The 23,843-nt window shown below is 43.7% G+C and overlaps 1 protein-coding gene across 1 annotated transcript in view; it reads left to right on the forward strand.

The window, feature by feature from the left end:
- The window catches only part of ITIH5 (inter-alpha-trypsin inhibitor heavy chain 5), an 84,293-nt gene that overhangs the window by 20,950 nt on the left and 39,500 nt on the right, over positions 1 to 23,843 (forward strand). Inside the window, exons 3-5 of the mRNA XM_070800759.1 lie at positions 4,071 to 4,234; positions 5,434 to 5,535; positions 7,737 to 7,987. Coding sequence (XP_070656860.1) covers positions 4,071 to 4,234; positions 5,434 to 5,535; positions 7,737 to 7,987 — 517 coding nt within the window. The remainder of the gene's footprint in view (positions 1 to 4,070; positions 4,235 to 5,433; positions 5,536 to 7,736; positions 7,988 to 23,843) is intronic.

Here is a 23,843-nt window from a genome sequence, read left to right on the forward strand (position 1 = left end):
GCAAGTGTTCAATGACATATATCCATCATTATTGGAGCTTCCCAAGTGGCCCTAGTGGTAAAGAACCCACCTGCCAGTGCAGGAGACGAGGGAGATGTAGGTTCGATCCCTGGGTTGGGAAGATCCCCTGGAGGAGGGCACGGCAACCCTCTCTGGTATTCTTGCCTGGAGTATCCCATGGACAGAGGAGACTGGTGGTCTACAGTCCATAGGGTCGAACAGAGTCGGACACAGCTTAAACGACTTAGCATGCATCCATCATTATCATATCAGAGGAGAAGGGGGCCGTAGAGAATGAGATGGTTATATAGCATCACTGACTCAATGGACATGAATTTGAGATTCCCTGGTGACTCAGATGGTAAAGAATCCACCTGCAATGAAGGAGACCAGGGTTCGATCCCTGGCTTGGGAAGATTCCCTGGAGAAGGGAGTGGCTCCCCATTCCAGTATTCTTGCCTGGAGAGTTCCATGGACAGAGGAGACTGGTGGGCTCTAATCCACGGGGTCACAAAGAGTTGGGACATGACGTAGCAACTGAACAACAACAACAAAATTGAGTATCTTCACTGCGCTAGAAATCCTGGACTCGAGTGTTCACAGACTGCGCCTCCCTGCAATAGTTGTACTTTTGCCATCTCCAGAACGTTATAGGGTTGGAGTCATACAGTACGTAGCCTTTTCATATGGACTTCTCTCATTTAGGACTATGCATTTATGGTTCTTCTGTGTCTTTTTATGGCTTGATAGCTCATTTCTTTTTACTCTGGATTTCTTAGCTCCCCCTGTGTGACTGGAGGCAAGTACCCTATCCTGATCTTACATTGGTTAAGTGATGGGATTGGACTTGAGTTTCTTCTTTTTTTCTTCATATTTGTCTTTGCAGCTTACACTATAACTTCTTCATTTCAGGGGTGTTTCTAATATGCAGAAGTCTAGTTCCCAAAACAAAACCAGTAAAATGTGTCATGATGAGACAGAGCGTAGAGTTTGGAATAATTAACCCAATATCTAAATGCAGCTCAAGGGCAACTCCCAACTAAAGCAGGGTTGTAAACTCAAACATCTAAAGAGACGAAGAGGGTGTGCAGTTTTTACTGTTGTATCAATTTCTCTCCAGACACCGTGGCGTCATGCAGCAGATTTTGTCCTAAAGAGACCAGATGTACATAAAGAATATTTTGTCATCAGTTATTCCTGATTTCAGGAATAATTTCTTAAAATCCAAAGCTTTATTCCTTACTTTTGGCTTTGCTTTATATTCTTGGATCTCAAAAGAAGACATAATTTTGGTGATTTATTCAAGCCCTCTCAATTTATATTGTTGTTTAGTTGCTAGGTTGTGTCCAACTCTTTGCAACCCCATGGCCTATAGCCCACCAGGCTCCTCCGTCCACGGGATTTCCCAGGCAAGACTACTGGAGTGGGTTGCCATTTCCTTCTCCAGGGCATCTTCTCGACCCAGTGGTTGAACCCATGTCTCATTCTTGACAGGCAGTTTCTTTACTACCGAGCCACCTGGGAAGCCCTCTCAATTTAGAGATATTATAAAACTATAGCAGAAATACATGAAGTGTCATCTAGCAATATTAATTTTAAAAAGTGTTTCTCAAACATCAGAGTCCCTTAGAGTGCATGTTGAAACATAGATTGCTGGCCTGGCCCCTGAGATTCTTGCTCTGTGAGTTTGGGGTGGAGTCCGAGAAACTACATTTCTTCTAAAATTTTTTATATTTTAATCAGAGGATAATTGCTTTACAGTGTTAGTTTCTGCTGTACAAGAACGTGAATCAGCTGTATGTATACATATATCCCCTCCCTCTTGAGACTCCCTCCGACCCTCCCGGCCCACCCCTCTTCTCATCACAGAGCACCAAGCTGAGCATCGTGTGCTATTCAGCAGCTCCCACTAGCTGTCTGTTTCACGCGTGGTAGTGTAAATGTGCAGGCTAAGTCGCTTCAGTCGTGTCCGACTCTTTGGGACCCTATGGACTGTAGCCCACCGGGCTCTTCTGTCCATGGGGATTCTCCAGGCAAGAATACTGGAGTCGACTGCCATTTCCTCCTCCAAGGGATCTTCCCAACCCAGGGATCAAACTTGCTTCTCCTGGGTCTCCTGCATTGGCAGGCAGATTCTTTACAGCTGAGCCACCAGGGAAGCCCGGTACAGTATATAGGTCAATGCTAATCTCTCAGTTCATCCCACCTTCCCCTTTACCCACTGTGTCCACAAGTCCCTTCTCTGTGTCTGCATCTCCATTCCTGCCCTGCAGATAGGTCATCAGTACCATTTTTATAGATTCCACATATATGTGTTAAAGTTTCTGCATTTTTAACAAAAGTTTCTGGGTAATACTGTTGTTGCTGATCTGTGGACCATATCTTGAGAACCATTGTTTTGAAATAATTCCTTCTCAGACCAAATGAGAGAACTTCTTTTCTTTTTAGGTGAAAATCTTTCAAATGCAGTTAATTTTTTTTTTCTACTTTAAGTTCAGCCACCGGATGAATAGTCTCCAAAACTCTGCCTTCAACCCCGCCCCTACTCTGGCTTGGCTCAATGCTTGTGATGAAGACACTTTGCTGAAATTATAATACAAAGAGATAGAAGCATATACACGTATTATGGATGCACAGAGATCAGTGAATAATTTTAACCAGCCTTTAAATTTGCACTTTCTAGCCACTGCCCTTTATCAGAAGCTTTAGGGATAAATGTAATTAGCATACACTTTCCTTTTTGGGGGTTCCAATTCCCCAAATACTTTCTTGAGCTCAGTGTTGATTTCATTGTATAATAGTGGGATTGTCATCTGAACGGAAAAACCCCACAGTATCATTTCTCTAAGTGGATATTGAAATTAATTTGGAAGTATGAGAATTTCTTTAGGCATGCTGTGATCTTGTGATCAGTTCAGTGATCCTAGAAATGTGATCTAAAAATTTATAAAAGTGTTATGTGCTTCACATATTTATAAAATCCCAATAATGTATTAAATTCTTTAAGCAAAGTTAACTCTGTTAAATTGGAAAACTTGCATGTGTCTGTTTTTTTTTTTTTTTACAGTTAAAAAAGTGTTTTTTGAAGTAGATTTACCATGTTGTGTTAGTTACAGGTGTACAGCAAAGTGGTTCAGTTACATACATGCATATATCCGTTCTTTCTCAGATTCTTTTCCCATATAGATTATTAGAGAGTATTGAGTAGAGTTCCCTGTACTCTACGGTAGGTCCTTGTTGATTATCTGTTTTACGCATGTGTGTGTGTGCTAAGGCGCTCAGTCGTGTCCGACTCTTTGTGACCCCATGGACTGTAGCCCTTCAGGCTCCTCTGTCCATGGAATTCTCTAGGCAAAAATACTGGAGTGGGTTGCATGCCCTCCTCTGAGAAAATCTTCCCGACCCCAGGATCGAACCCAGGTCTCCTGCGTCGGCCAGCAGGTTCCTTACCACTAGTGCCTCCTGGGAATCCCTATTTTATACATAGTAGTGTGTATATGTTGGGTTTCCCTGGTGGCTCAGCTGGTAAAGAATCCGCCTGCAATGCGGGAGACCTGGATCCAATCCCTGGGTTGGGAAGGTCCCCCTGAAGAAGGGAAAGGCTGCCCACTTCAGTATGCTGGCCTGGAGAGTTCCATGGACTGTATAGTTCATGGGTTCGCAGAGTCGGACATAGCTGAGCAACTTTCACTTTCATTTTCATGTATATGTTAATCCCAGTCTCTAATTTATCCGTCCTACTGGGTTCATTTCTTAAAGCTGGGCTAAGCGGGTTGTTTCTCTGTCGTGTGCTTGTTCAGCTGTGGTTTTCTTACAAGTGAAGGGGGAAATCACAGGAACTCAGGACAAGACAAAGAAAGAAATCAATCACAAGTTCAAGGACTCCCAAATTGAAGATGATTTTCTCTTACAGAAAAAAAAGACCATCCCTACCCCCAAATGGTTGAATCATGCTTTTGTGGGCTATGTGTGTGGAAAATACTGTGTTTTTTAAAAATTGAAGTATAGCTGATTTACAGTGTTGTGATTCTTTCAAGTGCACAGCATACTGTGTGTTTTGATTCCAACAGAAAACGAAACCCTTGATGACGGAGTTTTCAGTGAAGTCTACCATCATCTCCCGTTATGCCTTCACCACAGTTGCCTGTAGGATGCTCAACAGAGGCTCTGAGGACCAGGAAGTCACGTTTCAGATGCAGATTCCAGCTGCAGCTTTCATCACTAACTTCACTGCGTAGGTGAACCCTGGAATGAAGATTTCTCTGTAGAGTGGTCAGGGGGAGCCTGAGATGCTGTGAGGACCACAGCCTTTGACCCTGAGAATATATAAATTCTCAACCCAAAGGACTGTCCATGGGAAAGAAGGTTGATTCCCTCCACTCTGCCTTCTTCTTTCCATCCCCATTTCCCCCTGCCTCCTTTTTATTATCTCTTCTTTCGTCCCCTTCATTTCCTCTTTCTTTCTCTCCAACAAATGTCTCCCCACCCCGGGCCAGGCACACTTGGGTGATTGGTCTACTTCTTTGAAAAAGATGAGTGTTGTTCTGCTCTAGAAATTCCTCTGGGGAGAAACAAATAAGCAAACAGATGAATAATGAGATTGCCTTCAGACAGTAGTGAGTGCTATAGAGATGACAGGTAGGATTGAGGGGGCTCTTTTAGGTCGGGGAGTTGGAGAGGTGGCTCAGAGGAGTCAGTTTTGAAGCTGACATCTGAAGGACCAGCCAGCATGATAAACCTTTGATAACTAGACACCATATATTTCTTCTTTTCACCTGAACTAAGAGGTAAAGAGATGCAAAATAGGTGTATGGGTTTAATTTTAGGTCTGGGCAGGATTCTAGTTGGTGCATCTTCTTGGAAGTTTGTTTGAGCAGGTCTTCTGTGTCCCTCCTGGAGAATCAGAGACACCATGGGTTGGCTCTTAACACATGGACCTGTTGAAATTTGCCCTCGAACGAAATGAGTGATGCAAGGGTAGTGCCCTAGTCTGGAATGCATTCTCAGTGCATATCCAGGAGGCAAACAAAAATATTTTCTAGGGTTGTCATGGTTATGAGCTCCATGCTTGAGTTTGTCTTGGCAAGCTGGCAGCACAGCTGTCTCTCTTTTTTTCTTTTCAATTAAAGATTTTACTTTGTATTGCGGTATAGCCGATAAACAATGCTGTGATAGTTTCAGGAGAACAGTGAAGGGACTCAGCCATACATATACAAGTATCCATTCTCCCCCAAACTCTCCTCCCTTCCAGGCTGCGACATAACATTGAGCAGAGTCCGCTGTGCTATACACTAGGTCCTTGTTGGTTCTCCAGTTTAAATACAGCAGCATGTACATGTCCCCTCCAAACTCAACTATTCCTCTTCCCATCCCTCCCCCCGACATCCATAAGTTCGTTCTCTTAAGTCAACACAGCTGTCTCTTGTGTTTCAGGCTTATTGGAGACAAGGTGTATCAGGGAGAAATTACAGAGAGAGAAAAGAGAAATGGTGATAAGGTAAAAGAGAAGAGGAATAAAACCATAGAAGATAATGGGTAAGTACCATTGAATTCAAGAATTAAAAGTCCACTACAGCCAAGTGTCAAGTTTTCTACCTCTTCGACTTCTCATCTTGTTTTCACCCTGTTTCAAGGATTTATCTTTTTATTTTTACCATATTAAGAATATATAATATAACTGGTTAACAATATAGTAGCTGAGGGTTTATGATCAAAAACCCACTCACCCCCATCCCCCAGTTCTCATGCCCTAGAAAGATCCACTTCTGATATTTCTGTAGTTTTATGGTAGTTACTTCCCTTATTCTAAATATTATGATTGTTGTTCTTGTTCAGTCACTTAAGTCATGTCCAACTCTTTGCGACCCCATGAACTTCAGCACACCAAGCTTCCCTGTCCTTCACTATCTCCCAGACTTTGCTCAGACTCATGTTCATTGAGTCGGTGGTGCCATTCAACCATCTCATCCTCTGCTGCCCCCTTCTCCTCTTGCCCTCAATCTTTGCCAGCATCAGGGTCTTTTCCAGTGAGTCAGCTCTTCTCATCAGGTGACCAAAGTATTGGAGCTTTATCTTCAGCATAAAAGTCTTTTCAATGAGTATTTCCTTTAGTATTGTCTGTTTTGATCTCCCTACTCTCTGAGGGACTCTCAAGACTCTTCCCCATCACCACAATTTGAAAGCATCAATTCTTCAGCACTCAGCCTTCTTTATGGTCCAACTCTCACATCTGTACATGACTATTGGAAAAACCATAACTTTGACTATAGTCTTGCTTTTTAAAAAATTTCTTGATAAAAATCAGATATTGATTATTGATTCTCTGCTGTGAAGAAAGAGGATTCAGCAGATTTATAATACTCCCACTTCCTCTCTGCATTCCAAATTTTTGTATTATTTCTTTTTCTTCTTCAGTATAAGCAGAGTTATACCATCCTAGATGAGCCCTGATATCTTCAATGGTAGTATTCTCTCTCCTGCATGTCACCCTTTTCTTTTCCTACTTAATCATTTACTTTTGCTTTGTCAGAATTATCAATATTTAAATTCTGATCTGTCATGGTATTTGAATTCTTTGTCTATAAACTGAATCCAAACATTGAAGACCAATAAGTCAATTCACTTTGAATGACTGTAAATAACATTAACTGCAGAGCCACCTAGTATACTGAGATTTGTTTCCTTCTCTGCTAGCCCAGTTGAAAAAAGTATCTCTTCCTTTTGAAGAAAAACGATCACAGGATCTAGAGAAAATAGTGTGGGCTTTATGAGGATTATTATTAATTTTTTTTACATTTCACAAATTGTTCAGAATCATGCCACAGTTCTGTTCAGTTGGATCACAGCATGTATCTGCTTTCCTTTTTTTAAAAAAATGTTACTTTATTCATTAATTTATTTTGGCCACGCCTCGTCTGGTATGTGGGATCTCTGTTCCCAGACCAGGGATCAAACTGGCAGCCCTGCGTTGGCAGTGCGGAGTATTAACCACTGGACCACCGGGGAGGGCCCTGTGTGTTTTTCCTTGGGGTCACCTGTGTCAGTCGTCTTCCCCTTTGCCCCCTCGGGTCTGCGTCAGGGAGAAAGAAGTAGAAGGTTTCCGTGGTCTTTGAACTCTCTGCTCTTCAGGATTCCTCGAACCTGTATAACGTTCCTTTAGTGCAGGCGTTTGCTTCTCTTCCCAAAGCTAAATTCTAGTTTTTCTTTATAATATCGACTGAAAAAGTTACGCGCAACCTGGAAGTCGAGGATTATGTTTTCTTGGGGGCATTTTTGAGGACCATAGCCCTGGAGACCATCTCTCAGGTAGCTCTGAGGGACTGTTCCAGAGAAGTAAGGGAGGACTAGGATATGGAGGAGGTTCTACTGAAAAAATAAATGTAGTTGAATATCAGAACATTCCTACTAATCAGAAAAAAATCCAGATGTCTCAGGTGAATGGTTTTAGTGCTTTTCTGTGTATGGGAAGGTGCAAGAGTCTGGGCTCTTTGAAATGAGTCCTTAGGTATGTACCTTAGCTACCTCTAAGTATAACCTATAACTAACTATAGGTCAGGCTCCTATTTCCCTCCATCCTGAAGCCCTTCAGGGTGCATCGTGGGGATGGCTGCAGTGGCTGGTGGCTTGTTGGTAGGGAATGCTGAGGGTTCTCACTGAGAGCGCTTGGCTGGGACCATCTTGGACTTTAGGGTGCCTGGCTTTCTCCGATCCCCCATCGCCTTTTCTCTTCCTTCCAGGGAGAAGGGGACGGAGACATTCAGAGCTTCTGCGGTGCTTCCCAGCAAGGACAAGGCTGCCTTCCTCCTGAGTTACGAGGAGCTCCTGCAGAGACGGCTGGGGAAGTACGAGCACGTGGTCAGCGTGCGACCCCAGCAGCTGGTGGGGCGGCTGACGGTGGAGGTGACCGTGCTGGAGAGGCCAGGCATCGCGGAGCTGGAGGTGCTGGGGCTGCAGAATAGCCGGCAGAGGGGCAGCGGCCGGGGGCCAGGTGAGAGGTGCCGGCAGGTGTGTTCAGGTGTCCCGGTGTTAAAGCCGATGGCGCCCCTGCCGTCCAGGCCCAAGGTGAAGCGAGGATCTGAAGGACAACAGCCAAGCAAAGACAGTGCCCTGTGCATTTTTAAAGAAAATTTATTTATTTGGCTGCATTGGGTCTGGATTACAGTTCAGGGGATCTTTTGCTGTGGCACAGACTCTAGTTGTCCCGAGGCATGTGGGGTCTTAGTTCCCTGACCAGGCAGACACTTTACCATTGGACCACCAGTAAAGTCCCAGCAATGCCTTTTGTTAAAGCCGTGCTCTATCAGGAGACTTTACAATGTTCTCATCATCTCTCACTCTTGTGTCGCTTCTGGGACTCCACCCTTGGTGAGGCATCTAAAATGTTGGGATGGTTATATATACGGATGTGTTTGATAATGTTTGTAGTAGCAAAAGCACTCCTTCATCCTAAATATTCAAGTACATGGATGTGATTAGTAAATTGGGGTTGTAAAAACAATTCGTCATATGATAAAGAAAAAAGAGACACATTTGTATGTACGCTTTAATGTTAAATATCGTAACTGAGAAGTTGACCAAAGACTAGGAAGTCATATAAAATAATCATTTATGGATGAGGGATGATGGGGTCATTTTCTAATACTGTTTTATTTTACCTTATTTTTAAATACTGTGTTATCAAAACAAACATTTAACATTAACAGAAACATCTAACTAATGTGCTATATTCTTTCTAAAAATAGAGAAAGATATGTACTGGAAATTTGATTTAGACGCAGACATTTGTGTTCATCAGCAGGATCACTTAATTTGAGTTTTTCTCAGATTTTAATTTTTTTAAAGTTAACTAATTGATTAATTTTGGACTGTGCTAGGTCTTCATTGCTTCGTGTGGGCTCTATGTAGTTGTGGTACTTGGATTTCTCTTGTAGATGGTAAACTCTAGGGTGAGCGGACTTCAGTAGTTGCTCCTTGAGGTTTAGTTGCCCCAGAGAATGTAGAATCTTCATTCCGGGTCCAGGCATTGAACCCATGTCCTCTGGGTTGGCAGGCGGGTTCTTAACCACTGGACCACCAAGGAAGTCCCCTTATATTTTAATTTTTTAAGTAGCACTCTTTGCTGAGATGATCATGAAAAATTCAATCTAATTTAATTGCTATATTAACATCAACTAATAGTTTATATTTAATATTCACTTGCATTCGGCCTTATCCTAAATATATCTGTAAGGTCTAACGTCAAGTTGGATAACGATACAGATGTGCCCCCCAAATTGCACCAGGGTTAAAATGACAAGGCTTTGGGGTACCTGTGACCCTGAGGTCAGGGAAAGGCTGAGTGATAAGAGATCGCAGAAAATGCAGAACCTGAATTCAACCCCTGTGACTGCAAGGAGGGTGCAGAGTCGCCCAAGAAGCCTTCTCGTACGAGAATATTTAGGGATGAGTTTGCAAGGAGACGAGAGAAATGCCTTGACATGAGGAATAAGAGAATGTTGTTAATCTTACTTGAGGGGAAAATAGTGAAGACCTGGAGCTGTTAGTGGGAAGAGTAAATGGAATGGAACCTGGTTGCGCCCCCAGCATGCAGTTCAGTGAACGACTCTGGATGAGAGAGGTAGTTTGCTCTCAAAGACTGGAGCGTGGATGCAGGTCTTTGTTAGAAGTTAACTCCAAGCACTGAGTTTGCAGTCCGTCCAGATCTCATCAAAAGTTAAAGATATTGTCAAGAGACCTGACATTCAGAAATGATATGAGATAAAAGACATCATTCTTAGATCATTGAGGTCACTATAGGTAGGGTTAATGGATTTGTGATCAGTTAAGAGTTAATATCCTTGAAAAAAATGACTTGGGCCCTGTGAGATCAGCTTACACATCTGTAAATAGGGATTATAACCGTCTCTCAGGGTCATTGAGAAGCTTTCATGCCAAGTAAAATCTTAATCATCATCATTATTACAATTACCTTCTATTCAGTTTTTCCTCTCCAAATCGTTATCTCTCCTATTAGATCATGAATGATTTGGAAACAAGACTTTGTCAGATTAACCTTTGTCATCTTGTATTAGTTTTTTTAAAAAAAATTATCATTTATTTATTTAGCTTCATCCAGTCTTAATTGTGGCATGTGGGATCTTAGTTCCCTGACCAGGGATGGAACCGAGACCGCCTATGTTGGGAGCATGGAGTCTTAGCCAGTAAACCACCAGGAAAGCCCCTCCGTACGGTATCAAACACTATGCCTTTTAAAGAGTAGATAGCTGATTAGGTGTCTGCAAAGTAGAGAAGAAAAGGGAAAAAAGAAACGAAAAAAATACACACCTAAACTAATAACAAAGAATGTTTTAAAATTTCATTTTTTCCTAATCATAATTTATCAGGAAATTATCCCACATGGGAAGGATGGTTATCCTGCTCTAGAAATGAAGTGCCTGTGTGCCCTGCCGGGTTCAGAACCACCATGACTCTTCCAAGATGTGTCTGTGTGGTGGTGTGTGGGTCATCCTGTAAGGGCTAGGTCTGAATCCTGATGGTTGTTTGTAAAGTTGCTCACTGCTTATCAGCAGGGCCTGTGGGAATCTCTGAGGAATGTTTCCAGACCATTGATCTCCTGGGAATTTGTTTATTTTTAAGAAAATTGTTTTCCTGGCTCTTTGCACCAGACCAGATATCTGGCCTTGCAGAGCGAGAGATCTCACGGGCCGTTCCCTGGGCCAGGTGCGGTGGACTGGGGCCCTTTTTGCTCTTCAGTCCGGTCCAGAGCTCAGCTGCTGCTGTTCCTGCAAAACAGCCGCTGCAGGAAGGAGCCAGAGGCACAGGATGCTGTGATTGTGCCTGGATGTTGTTGCATGTGTTCCAAAAGCACCCGGGCAGAGATGCAGCTAGAATAGAACTGAGACCCGGACGTGGGCTGCGAGCGTGTGAATGTGGACTGGAGCCAGTGTGGGCCGCTGAGGTCAGACTTCTGGATGTTCTCTGAGCAAATCTCTATCCACTGGACCCTCTGATATTGTTAGGGAAGCAGTTCTAGATAAGAATGACTGTGTGCTAGCTACTAGACTCGGCTTGTGCACACCAGACTTCTAGGACAGCCCTCCCTGGGAGCTTTTGTAAAATACTTAGGGTGTGAGTTCAGATTCCATGTCTCCCCCTAGGTCCATAAAAAGAAGAGAAAGCCTAAAAGCTGTGGAACCTACTTTTGCCTCAGTTTCCTTGTCTGATGTGTTCAGCCCATGGCTATTGAACCATAAATGAATGAACTTTGTCTCAATGTGAAAGCCAATGCTGTGAGACGTAATTTGCAAGTCAAAGCATTCTACTTTCTGGATTATTAAAACAGTTAACTTGTGTGTGTGGTTCAAACTCTAACAGGTTACAAATTGGTGTTCAGTGCAAGACCACACTCCCTCTCTCTTCCTTCACCCTGCTTCCTTCTCCCTCAGTGACTTGATGATTTGGGGGCTCAATGGAACAAGAGTATTTGAAATTCATTCTTTTCTGGAGCATCCCTGGATGTCTGACGATCTTAAGTTATAACCTGGATAAATATTCCATCTATGTGATTGGTTTAAAGCTGGTTACTTCACTCTCTAGGTTAAAATCTCAAACTTCTTGTGGTCCTGTGGCACCTATTGCCCTTTCCATGATTCAAAAAAAAAAAAAAAGCAAAACAAAAAACTGGTTGGGGCCATAAAATTTTCTTTTATGATCAGATCCCTGATGGCTCGGAGTAAAATAAAATGAGATAAACAATATTAGAAATAAGGTACCTAAGGGCCTTTTTCATCTCCTTTGGCTTTATATCAGTGATGCTCAAACCTGGCTATACCCTAGAGTCATCTGGAGAGGTTAAAAAAAAAAACAGATGACTGAGTCCTCATTCAAACACTTGAATTAGAATTTACCCAGGTTAAGGCCTTGATAACTGTATTTTGAGGTGTGATATTCTGAGTCTATTCCATGAGAAACTGAAAATTTTATGAGTGCTTTTAATTTATTTATTTGTAATGCTCAAGAATAATGCTCAAAATTTTTCCTACCATTAAACAGATATGGCTCTGTGACTTGCATAGTTTATCCTTTATATTCTTTGCTCATTTCTTTTTAAAAATTTTATTTATTTACTTTTGGCTTTGCTAGATCTTCATTGCTGCGTCTGGCTGTCTCTAGTTGCGGTGGATGGGGTCTGCTCCCTAGTGGGGGTGTCCGGGTTTCTCGTTGCTGTGGCTTCTCCTGCTGTGGAGCACGGGCTTTAGGCATGCGGGCTTCAGTAGCTGTGGCTCACCGGCTTAGTCGTTCCGGGGCATGTGGGATCTTCCCAAACCAGGGATTGAACCTTTGTTCCCTGCATTGGCAGGCAAATTCTTAACCACTGGACTACCAGGGAAGTCCTGTTCTTTGCTTTTTTTAAAAAAGCAGTTTTATTGAGGCTAAGTTTGCATAGCATAACATTTACTCATTTTAAGTCTTCTAACTCAGTAATTTTTGTACACTTGCAAAGTTGCGCAACCATCAGCCCAATCCAAGTTTAGAACATTCCTATCACCCCGAAAAGCTGTTTGTGCGTCTTTGCAGTCACTCCCTGTTCCAGCCTCAGCCCCAGGCAAACACTAATCCACTTTCTGTCTCTCTTTTCAGACAGCTGCATTTTTCAAAGTACCCCAGGTGGTTTTGACAGTTGGTAAATGTTAGGAGCCTTACTTTGGACCTCCCAGCAGAATGTATGGACATGAACTCTATTAGGATCCTGACCCATAGAAGCAGCTTTTTTTAGATGAATTGTTTTATTCATTTATCTTTAACCATTTTAAAAGTTGAAGTATAGTTAATTTACAGTGTCGTGTCACTTTCAGGTGTACAACAAAGCGATTCAGTTATAGGTACACGTGTATCTATTTCTTCAGATCCTTTCCCCTTATGTACTGTCTGTGCTTAGCCACTCACTCGTGTCTGACTCTTTGCGACCCCATGGACTTTAGCTAGCCAGGCTTCTCTGTCCATTGAATTCTCCAGGAGATAACACTGGAATGGGTTGCCATTCCCTTCTCCAGGAGATCTCCCTGGCCCAGGGATCAAACTGGGGTCTCCTGTATTGCTGGCAAATTTTTTACTGTCTGAGCCACCAGGGAAGCCCATATGTAGTAGTATATGTTAATCCCAAACTCCTAATTTATTTCTTCCCTTACCCCACCTTCCCCCCTTTGGTAACCCTAAATTTGTTTTCCATGTCTGTGGGTGTATTTCTGGTTTGTATGTAAGTTAACTTGTATCTTTTCTGGAAAAAAAAAATTATGCTTTAGGTTTTTAGAACCCATACCCGCGCCACCCCCCCCTCGCCCCGCCCCCGCCCCCACCAAGTGCTCTGCAAGGAATGTGTGCTCATTACCCTTTACCTGCCCAGGAACTCAGCCTACAGCGTGCTTTTTAATTGTATCACTCCTAGGTCAGGTTCCCATAAAATAATCCTAAGAACCAAGAAAGCTTCATTAGAAAGAAGAGAAGCACTAGAAACACAGTTTCATTACCTTTGATGTTGGAAGATGAGATTGTTGACTCTGCGGGGGTCTTTGAGGATAAATTAATGACTAGTCTTGAGTCCTGCAAGCTCAAGTCACCTTTGACTGCCGGCTAGACTTGTGTGTATCTACAGTGTCTTGTGTATCCGTAGACACCAGTGAGGAGTTGGTTGAATCTGTTTAAAAATCATATTTTTCTTTTCCTTTGCTTGGTCTGGTAACCTCCTGACCCTGCCATTTGCTGTAATGGCTCTCGGGATTGTAATGGAGGCAACTAGCATGCTGCCTGCCATAGAATGGGTGCTCAGTAAGTATTTGTTAAAAGAATTTAAGAATAAATAACTGTCAGCAATGAAGATGCGATTGGGTTTTCAACACCTTCCTGGTTTGTTGTTGCTCAGTTGCTAAGTTGTGTCCGACTCTTTGTGACCCCATGGACTGACTGTATATAGCATGCCAAGCTTCTCTGTCCTTTACTACTTCTTGGAGATTGCTCAGACTCATGTTCCTTGAGTCAGTGATGCCATCCAACCACCTCATCCTCTGTCACCCCCTGCCTGGTTTAAGTTGGTTAAGTTCTCCAGATCTTGGGTATGGCTCTTATTCTGTTGTGAAGGAGGGATTCGGAGGCAGAGTTTGGTTCCAGAAGACTTGTTTCCAGAATTGCCAGATAAAAGAGGGGATGCTGGGTTTAAATTTGAAACTCCAAGTAAACAACGTGTCCCATGCAGTATCTGAGACATGCTTATCCTAGAAAGTCACTGGTGGTGTATCTGAAATTCAGATGTGATAGGGCATTCTTTTTCTTTGCTAAATCTGGCCACCCTGCGCTATTAAAGCCTGCATTGTGACTAACGGTTCACCCCCAGCTCCGGTTCCCTGCTGCCGTGTGTCCCTCCCCGGGATCCAGTCTCCAGGCTGCAGCTGGAAGGGTATGGCCCCGCTTGGCCTCTGTACCTTTGCCAGGAAGCAATCTGGCTGTTACGTGAGGGTTTCCAACATTGTTCGGTGCAGAAATCACTGATGTATGAATCATTTGGCTCCAAGTCGGGTCTGTTTTGTTTTGTTTTTAATGCTAATAGGAGGACCCACGCTATCTCGTCTGGTCATCGGCTGTAGCTGGGTGGGGGTCAGCTGTGAACAGGATGGCTCGGAGCCACCCGGGAGGGTGACCTTCTCTTTCACTTAATACTTGTAAGCATCCTCCTCTTCTTCAGGATGCCTCACTCTGCTTCTTCCTTTTCCCTGCTGTGTTAGTTTGCTATACGAGGTGGGATGTTGTCCGGGCAAATGGAACTGTCTGCCACAGGTGTGACTGAAACCAGAGGTGGAAGCATGTGCCATGATTTGACTAGAGCACTGCCACACCCATCAAAACACTTTCAAGATGGTCCTCTTGAAGGGCCCCTCCGTCCACCTGCCCGAGTATGTGCTGACCTGTTGAGCCGTGTCCACGTTAAACGTTCCAAGAGCTCACAGTGAGTCCTCACCGTGTTCCTGCTCTGTGCTACGATGTCCACGGCCCTTGTCATGGCCCTTGAAGAACTTAGAGTGGGCAGTTTTTAAAAATTCACAAAAGTGTTTTTCTTTAATTGACATGCATTTGATTTGCAACGCTGCGTTAGTTTCAGGTGTACGACGAAGTGATTCAGTTTACGTATACACGTATCTGTTCTTTTTCAGGGACTTCCCCAGTGGCTCACTGGTAAAGAATCCACCTGTCATGCAGGAACCATAGGAGATATGGGTCTGATCCCCGAGTCGGGAAGATCTCCTGGAGGAGGACATGGCAACCCATTCTAGTATCCTTGCTGTGGACAGAGGAGCCTGGCAGGCTATGGTCCATGGGGTCACAAAGAGTCGGACATAACTGAAGTGACTTAGCATGCACGGAACCTTCTTTTCCAGATTCTTTTCCATATAGTTTATTACCGAATATTAAGCAGAGATCCTTTTTGATTATTATTTTATATATATTGTTGCTATTTAGTCATTAAGTCGCATTTAACTCTTTTGCAACCCTGTGGACTGTACCGGCCAGGCTCCTCTGTCTGTGGGATTTTCCAGGCAAGAATACTGGAGTGGGTTGCTATTTCCTCCTCCAGGGGAAGCTTCCTGAACCAGGGATCAAACTCGCATCTCCTGCATTGCAAGCAAATTCTTTACTGTTGAGCCGTCGGAGACACCCCATTTTATAGTATATATGTTAATCTCAAAAGCCTGATTTATCCCTCTCCCCGTTCCTCTTTGGTAACCATAAATTTGTTTTCTATGTCTGATTTGATATTTATATATGATGCAAAATGATGATCACAGTAAACCTAGGTGACATCCCTCACAGTTACAGAATTTGTGTGTATGTGTGAGATGAGAACTTTTAAGATTGGCTTCCTTGCTGCTGCTGCTGCTGCTGCTGCTAAGTCGCTTCAGTCGTGTCCGACTCTGTGCGACCCCAGAGACGGCAGCCCATCAGGCTCCCCCGTCCCTGGGATTCTCCAGGCAAGAGCACTACTGTATTATTAACCTTAGTCACCATGGCGTAATTATATCCCCATCACCTTTTCTGTTAACACTCTGCCGATTGGCCTGAATTTGTCTTTTTTTGATGAAGGAGGGTAGTTGCCCAATTCTTCATTCCCTCTGTTGAAGAAATCTCCCCACTGGAGCCCAGGTGAGCAGGTGACATAAACAAACACAGGCAGTTTGACCTCTTTTCCAAGGGGAAATGAGGTGTTTGGAAATGCTTTTGTAAAATCCCCGGGTGTTGGCTGCTTTTCCCTGACAGTGGGCGAACCCAAGGCCCACAGGAAACAGAGGCCAGGAAATCCCCCATCAGTTGACCGAAAGGGGAGTAGCATTCAACTGATGCCCTTGACTGTGGTTCTTTGCTGTACACCTTTAGACACTGTACATAGCAACTGGCTTTCCTTTCCCCCCATGTGGTCGTCTAGGAGGGGAATGTTTGTCTGTAAATAACATCCTGTTCTTTTCACCCTTTATGCAAAATAAACAATGTCTTATCAGTACAAGATAGAATCAGTGGGGAAAATAGGAGTTTTTAAAAATTATTTGTTTATGTGGCTGTGCTGGGTCTTAGTCGTGCCGCATGGAATCTTTAGCTGCAGCTCTCAGACTCTTGGCTGTGGCATGTGGGATCCAGTTCCCCGACCAGGACTCGAACCCCAGGTCCCATGCGTTGGGAGTCTTCATCACTGGGCCGCCAGGGAAGTCCCAAGAACAGGAATACTTCATACCACTTGTATGTGTGGTTCTGTACCTTAAGAGGGCTCCTTGGAGAATCTGGTGAAAGCTATAGACATCTGTCCCGAAAAAGGTATACATGTACCGTTTCATGCCAAATTCTGTATGTAATTTCAGGGAACTCTTGAGAAACCACTGCCTCCACAACCTTTATAAAGGTTATTCCCTATATGTGAAGTGAAAGTGAAAGTCGCTCAGTCGTGTATGTGTCCATGGAATTTTCCAGGCCAGAATACTGGAGTGGGCAGCCTTTCCCTTCTCTAGGGGATCTTTCCAACCCAGGGGTCAAACCAAGGTCTCCCACATTGCAGGCAGATTCTTTACCAGCTGAGCCACAAGGGAAGCCCAAGAATACTGGAGTGGGTAGCCTATCCCTTCTCCAGGGGATCTTTCCAACCCAGGAATCGAACCCAGGGTCTCCTACATTGCAGGCAGATTCTTTACCAACAAAGCCAGACATTGTTGAATTCCGTGTTATGAATGTTCCACATGATGTGCCTTTTTTTCCTCCCAATAATGAATATTTTTTTTACTAAGTTTTCAGTGGTATAGAGAAACCTGCTATTGGAAAATGTAAACTATATGTTACCAAAATGTCTTTTTTTTCTTGTGAGTTGCCTTTCATCCTAGACAGAATAACAAAGTGCTTCTTGAGGGAAAGAGGCTGGGGGCTAGTATGTATTGAGCATTCATTGTGTGTCTGGTGGGATTTCCTTAGTGGCTCAGACAGTAAAGAATTCACCTGCAATGCAGGAGCCACGGGTTCGATCTTTGAGTCAGGAAGATCCTGTGGAGAAGAGAATGGCAACTGGCTCCAGTATTTGCCTGGGAAACCCCATGGACAGAAACCCCCTGGCAGGCTACAGTCCAGGGGGTCGCAAAGAATCTGACACGACTTAGCAACAGCACCATCCTTAGTTCCTTTTAGATGTGATGTCATTTAATTCTGACCATGATTCTATGATGTGGATTTGAAAGATGTGGAACTAAGGCTCAGAGATGATAAATCAGTCTTTTGAGTCTATCAAACCCTGGAGCCCACTTCCCTTGATATTGTATGGGTTCTAAAAAACACATATTTTCCAGTTAAAAAATATGGGACTTCAGACAGGAAGAAGGCCTTGTGGGGATGCTGATGACCTGAGAAGCAGGACAGAGTGGGTGGAGACAGACCAGTTGGTGCATCTTCAGGGGCTGCCCTAGAGGCAGTCCTGTGCCCGTGAAGGTCACCTTGCAGGAGATCACTCTTGCTTGGCTGAAAACAGGGAGATGGCATGAGAAGACACAGCTTCCTCCCATTCAAAGTAATCACGAAGTTCACTGCTAGCCCTGACCAAGTGGGTATGAAGAAGGGCAAGCCAGGATATGTGGGTTCTCATGAGAAAAGTGGGTCAGGTTCTCATTCTCTTGGTCTGCTCCCAACCTGTTCCCTTGCACTCTTCATTATGTTTAGGACACATCCCATGATTGCTGAGGGCCCTGCTAATAAATTAGCTCATTGTGCTTCCGATTTTGTGGCAGGCAGCAGGACCCCTGTTCACGCGGAAGAAAAGCTAAATAGTATTATTCTGCTTTTCGATCTTGGTCAGTCATTAGGGCAGCCTCATTGATTTTTTTCTCTCTCTAATAAAAAGAGGATTTTATGTTCTACAAATACTTCTCTGGAATTTTTCCCAGTGGGCCTTTATATTTTTTTTTGATAGGTAGTGGAAAATTCTTTGGGTCACATTGACTGTCTGATACTTAGTGGGTGGAGGTCAACCTCAGGAACTGGGCTTCTTGGTGAATAACCCGGTTGGGGATCAACCCACTCTTTGAGCACATAAAAGAAGCCCATTTATAGGAATCTCATGAATTTTCATCACGCACTAGCAAACATCAGAGGTCAGTAGGAAACTAAAATAATAATACACTATCCTTTCTCATGGCTTATATCAAAGAGGCTAGTCAAATTGATTATGAAGAGAGAAATTATACTTTTTAATCCTTGGTGCTTTCATTCAACTATGAATGGTATTAATTCAGGGTAATTGTAAAGACCATTTCAACAAGAAAGACTTGGAACATGAAATGGTAGGTACATCCTGACAGTGTTGTTGTTCAGTCACTCAGTCGTGTCCGACTCTTTGCCACCCCATGGACTGTGCGTGCCAGGCTTCCCTGTCCTTCACCATCTCCTGGAGCTTGCTCAAACTCATGTGCATCGAGTCATTGGTACCATCTAACTATCTCATCCTCTATCGCCCCCTTCTTCTGCCTTCAGTGTTTCCAGCATCAGGATCTTTTCTAATGAGTTGGCTCTTTGCATCAGGTGGCCAAAGTATTGGAGCTTCAGCTTCAGCATCAGTCCTTCCAGTGAACATTCAGGGTTGATTTCCTTTACAATTGATTGGTTTGTTCCCCTTCACAGTGTAAAGAGAATAAAATCTCATTTGTGTCAACTTTGAAGGTTAGAGAGAATCCAGTGCCACCCACTCACATACGTCAAAGGCACACCACCATTGTCTGTGCAGGAGCCAGAATCACTTGGGAAGCCTTGTGAAAATACGGATCCCTGGGTCCCACCTGCAGGGTTTCTGGGACGAGCCCAAGAACTTGTATTTCTAGCAAGTTCCCAGGTGATGGCTGCTGGTCCAAAACCACAGTAGAGCTGGTCTGTATCACCTGGCAGATGATGAACTCATCTAGGGTTTGCTGGAGCACTGCTAGAGAGACGAGTTGTGAAACTGCCTCTGCCAACAGGACATCTTTCTTAGAGCTGAGGGATGCGGAGGGCTTCCCTGGTGGCTCAGTTGGTAAAGAATCTGCCTGCCAAGCAGCAGACTGCCTGCAGTGCAGGAGACCTGGGTTCAGATCCCTACGTCAGAAAGATTCCCCGGAGAAGAAAATAGCAACTCACTGGAGTTGGACTCAGTCCAATTCCCCAGAGAAGAAAATGGCAACTCACTCCAGTGAGTTGCCTGAAAAATTCCATGGACTGAGGAGCCTGGTGGCTACAGTCCGTGGGGTCACAAAATCGGACACAACTGAGCATGCACACTTAGGGACGCTGCACAAGGAAATGTTTCCCTGGTCCTCGTTCTGCCAGCTAGTACACTGTGTAATGCCACCAAGTATTACCCTGAGTGTATAAACGGCCACACAAAAAGATTTACCCTAAGGCAGAGGTCCACTTGACAAATAATACTATGTTCCATCCTGGGAGTTACTATTCAGTCTCTTGTGCTATGCAACTTTCAGCAAGTTTAAATTTTTTTTAAAAAATTGGGGTATGCATAGAATAAAGTGTATAAACCTTATGTATGTAGCTTAAGGAAGTTTTACATATACACACACACACACACACACACACACACACACACACACACATATATATATACACATATATATACACACACACACCTAGCAGTTACTTTCAAGTCAACACGTAGAGTATTTTCAGCACCCCACAAGGTCCCCTTATCCTCTTTCCCAGTCAGTGTTTACCCTCCCCAAAGGAACCAGTATGCACTTCCTTTTTTTTTTTTTTCCTCCAACAGATTTATTTCTTTCAAGGAATGGATTTTGAAAAGAAAAACTATGGGGCAGACAGGCATGAAATAGATGTAAGCTGTTCTGCCCATTGCTTTATAATCCCAGCACACTAGTACAGAGAATGCCCGGTACAGAACACAATAAAGGGTCAGAGATGGAGGGGTTCCCTTAGGCAGGGCTGAAGACTTCAGTCTCTGGAATTTGGAGTTGAGGCTGCAGTCCCGGTTTTTGGATGGACCACTGGGTGTGTGGTACAGTCCATGCTTTTAACCAGATTTGAACAGAACGGCCACTTGGCCCGGGTAGAAGTGAAGTGTTCGGTGTCACGTGTCACATAACTCGTTCCTCCCCACGATGCAGTGCCAGGTGGGGGTGTGCTTCTTGCCACACTCCTTCTTGATATGGGCCGCGATGCCCTTCTGCATATTATATGTCTCCAGTGCCTGAGTAGCAAGTCCTCCGAGTCCTGTCGCATCTCCTCTGACATGTCAGCATTCTTGATCATGGCCTTTGGGTCACCAAGAAGCAGGGGCTGGCTGGCTGCGACGGTCCCTGAGGGAGGGGTTGGCAAGGCTCCCACCCGCGGAGAGAGGCCCCAGTATGCTCTTTCGACCGCTGTGAGTTTTGCCTGCTCCTGAGCTTCGTGTAAGTGGGAATAGTGAATACTTTCTTCTGTATCTTATGTTTTCACTCAAAATGACTCTGATTCAACCGTGTTGCCAGTAGCAGTTGTCCTTTCCTCTTCCTTGCATAGAGTGTCCCAAGTGTGACACGATGTATTATTTCATGTCTGTTCACGTCTATTCACTGGCACTTCGATTTTGTACCAGTTTATGGTTGGTGATAATGTTAGCAAGCATGACTGTTCCCCATGAATCAGAATGGTGCTAAGTACATCACATCACCACCATGTCAAGAGTGAGTTTGGTAGACCACAAATCCATTGTACCGATGAGATAACTAGGGCTCAGTAACCTGCCCCAAATCTCATAGAGAACAGGTGGACCCGGTATCAAGTGCAGGTCCGTGTGACCCTCCTGTGATCTCAAGTGCTTAGCTAGGGTATTTTCATACCTCTCACTCTTGGTGCCTGACCAGTAATCATCCGTGAGAGACGACTCCAGAGAACACAGGCTGGTACTCTTCATGGTCCCCTGGAGAGTTTCCCAGCACCTTTTTCTCATGAGCAGTTCTGTTGGAAGTATTCTCTTACCTACAACTGACTTTCTGCAAGAACAGACTTCCCTGTTTACTACCTCTCTGGTCAGTCCTGAAATTCCTGCCCTTGGTAAGTATTAAAAATAGAAGAATCAGTTCTGCCTTGTGGTTCCTGGTAAGGTTACACCTAAATGGTGTCTTAAAATTAATTGTCTCTTTTGGTGAAGGAAATGTTTAAAGTTCCTTTGACTTTTGTCTAATAAGTCCTTAGCAGAAGGAAGTTTATTCTTAGACACAAATTACCATGGGCAAATGATGCCTCATTTCCTTTTTTGTTTTGCTAATTAAGGATGGAAAATTGTTGGTCAGCTTACTCCATGGTATCAACTTGAATAGACTTAAAAAGAGAATCTGATGCTTTGCAGCAATTTCAAGCCAGCCTTTGATTCAGTATCTGGATTAAAAGTCTCCACATACTGATGTTTAGGAATTCCTCATTTTCCTATTCTTCATAATGCATGCAAATCTCAAAAAGCTAGTTGCTCAACATATAGACACAGTTTTGATTGGATTTACAAAGGTGGGTAGTCTGTGAAATAATTCTCCATAGTGTGTCTTACTGAAAGAAATGAAAGTTAGGAGGAAAACGAGATTGTTCTTTACTTAGTATATCATCTCACTCGTTTTTCTTAAATCACAGAAAAAAATCATTTATCTCTTCCTCTTTCTGGAATTTTAATTTACATCCTAAGTTTCGTGCTGGGGAAGGCTTTGGGCAGTGTTTTTTTAAAAGAGTCATAAACCTTCTGGACAAGCAGCACGTAATGAGCGCCAAATGATTGATGGAGGAAAAGCACCCCTTATGGAAGAATTGCGTATGGAAGGAATGAGAGAATCAGAAACCGCCGTTTTGCGACTCTGATGAAACACTGAACAAACATCATCGGTGACTGATAAATCTGTTAAGGGAAAGACTGATGAGGAATTTCATCATGGGCGATCAGAACCGTCCAGCGCTCTTACTGAAACTAAAAGCGGACAACTCAATATTGCGTACTACCTGATGTGGTAAAGAAGTAAGGACTCAGCGTCACCAGGAGTGTTCTTGTCCACAGCACTGAACCTGAATCTAACGAGCCTCCAGCTCTACCCTCCGAACACAAGGAGATGCAGGGGACTGAGCTGTGAGCCTCAAGCTTGACTGAGCATTAGATCACGGGGGGAATTGGAAAGACCCGACACCCTGACTGTGTCCCAGAACAGTTAAATGAGCTCTTGGCCTGGGCATTGGCACGTTTTCTGCTCCCTGTGACACTACGTTCAAGCCAGAGTTGGGGACCAGGAGAGCAGGGGACCAAAAGACAGGACAGAAAAACCGTCATGACGTACAGAACGTGAGAAGCTCCACGGAAGACAGAACCGGCGTTTTACAAGATGTGTGTGTAGCACTAGTAAAAGGGTAGAGAGAGGACATTTGTGGATTAAGAGAGATTTCAGAAATATCAGTCAAATGTGATGTAGGGACTTTCTTACGATCCTGAGTCAAACAAAGCTGCCATTCTAGGACATTTTCCAGAGAATCAGGAAACTTTAAATACAAGCTGAGTATCTGATGATATTAAAGCACAAAGCATTAACTTTGTTACATTTGATACCAGTTTTGTGGTTACGCTGAAAAAAGTTCTTGTAGAGATACATAAAGAAGTATTTGGGGCTTCCCAGGTGGCCCTCTTGGTAAAGAACCCATCTGCCAATGCAGGAGACTTAAGAGATGTGGGTTCAGTCGCTGGGTCAGGAAGACCCCCTGGAGGAGGAAATGGCAACCCGCTCCAGTATTCTTGCCTGGAGAATCCCATGGACAGAGGAGCCTGGTGGGCTATAGTCCATTGGGTCACAAAGAGTCAGACACGGCTGAAGTATTTTTGTGCTTCACAAATGCACTCACGCACAAAGAAGCATTTATGGCTGAAGCATGATGCCTCATATTTGTTTTAAAATTCTAGCAAAAAAATGGTGAGAGGGAGATTTCCCTGGTAGTCCACTGACTTAAGACTCTGTGTTGCCAATACAGGGGGCGCAGGTTCCATCCCTGGTCAGGGAACTAAGATCCCACATGCCATGTGGTACATCCAAAGGATTAAAAACAAATGGTGAGAGGATCCATAAAAACAGATAAAATAAAACTGGTGAAATGTTGATAATTGTTGGGTCGGATGATGGTTCCATGAGAGTTCACTTTACTATTTTCTCTCCTTTTGTGTGTTTTTAAAACTCTTGTAAGAAAGGATTTAGAAGAAGACATAGAGATGAAATGCAAGTTAACATATCTCATGCATTGAGATATATTATCAGTACAAAGTTTTGGGAGTTCAT

Source organism: Bos indicus, chromosome 13, assembly GCF_029378745.1.
Source record: "Bos indicus isolate NIAB-ARS_2022 breed Sahiwal x Tharparkar chromosome 13, NIAB-ARS_B.indTharparkar_mat_pri_1.0, whole genome shotgun sequence".
NCBI classification, from domain to species: Eukaryota; Metazoa; Chordata; class Mammalia; order Artiodactyla; family Bovidae; genus Bos; species Bos indicus.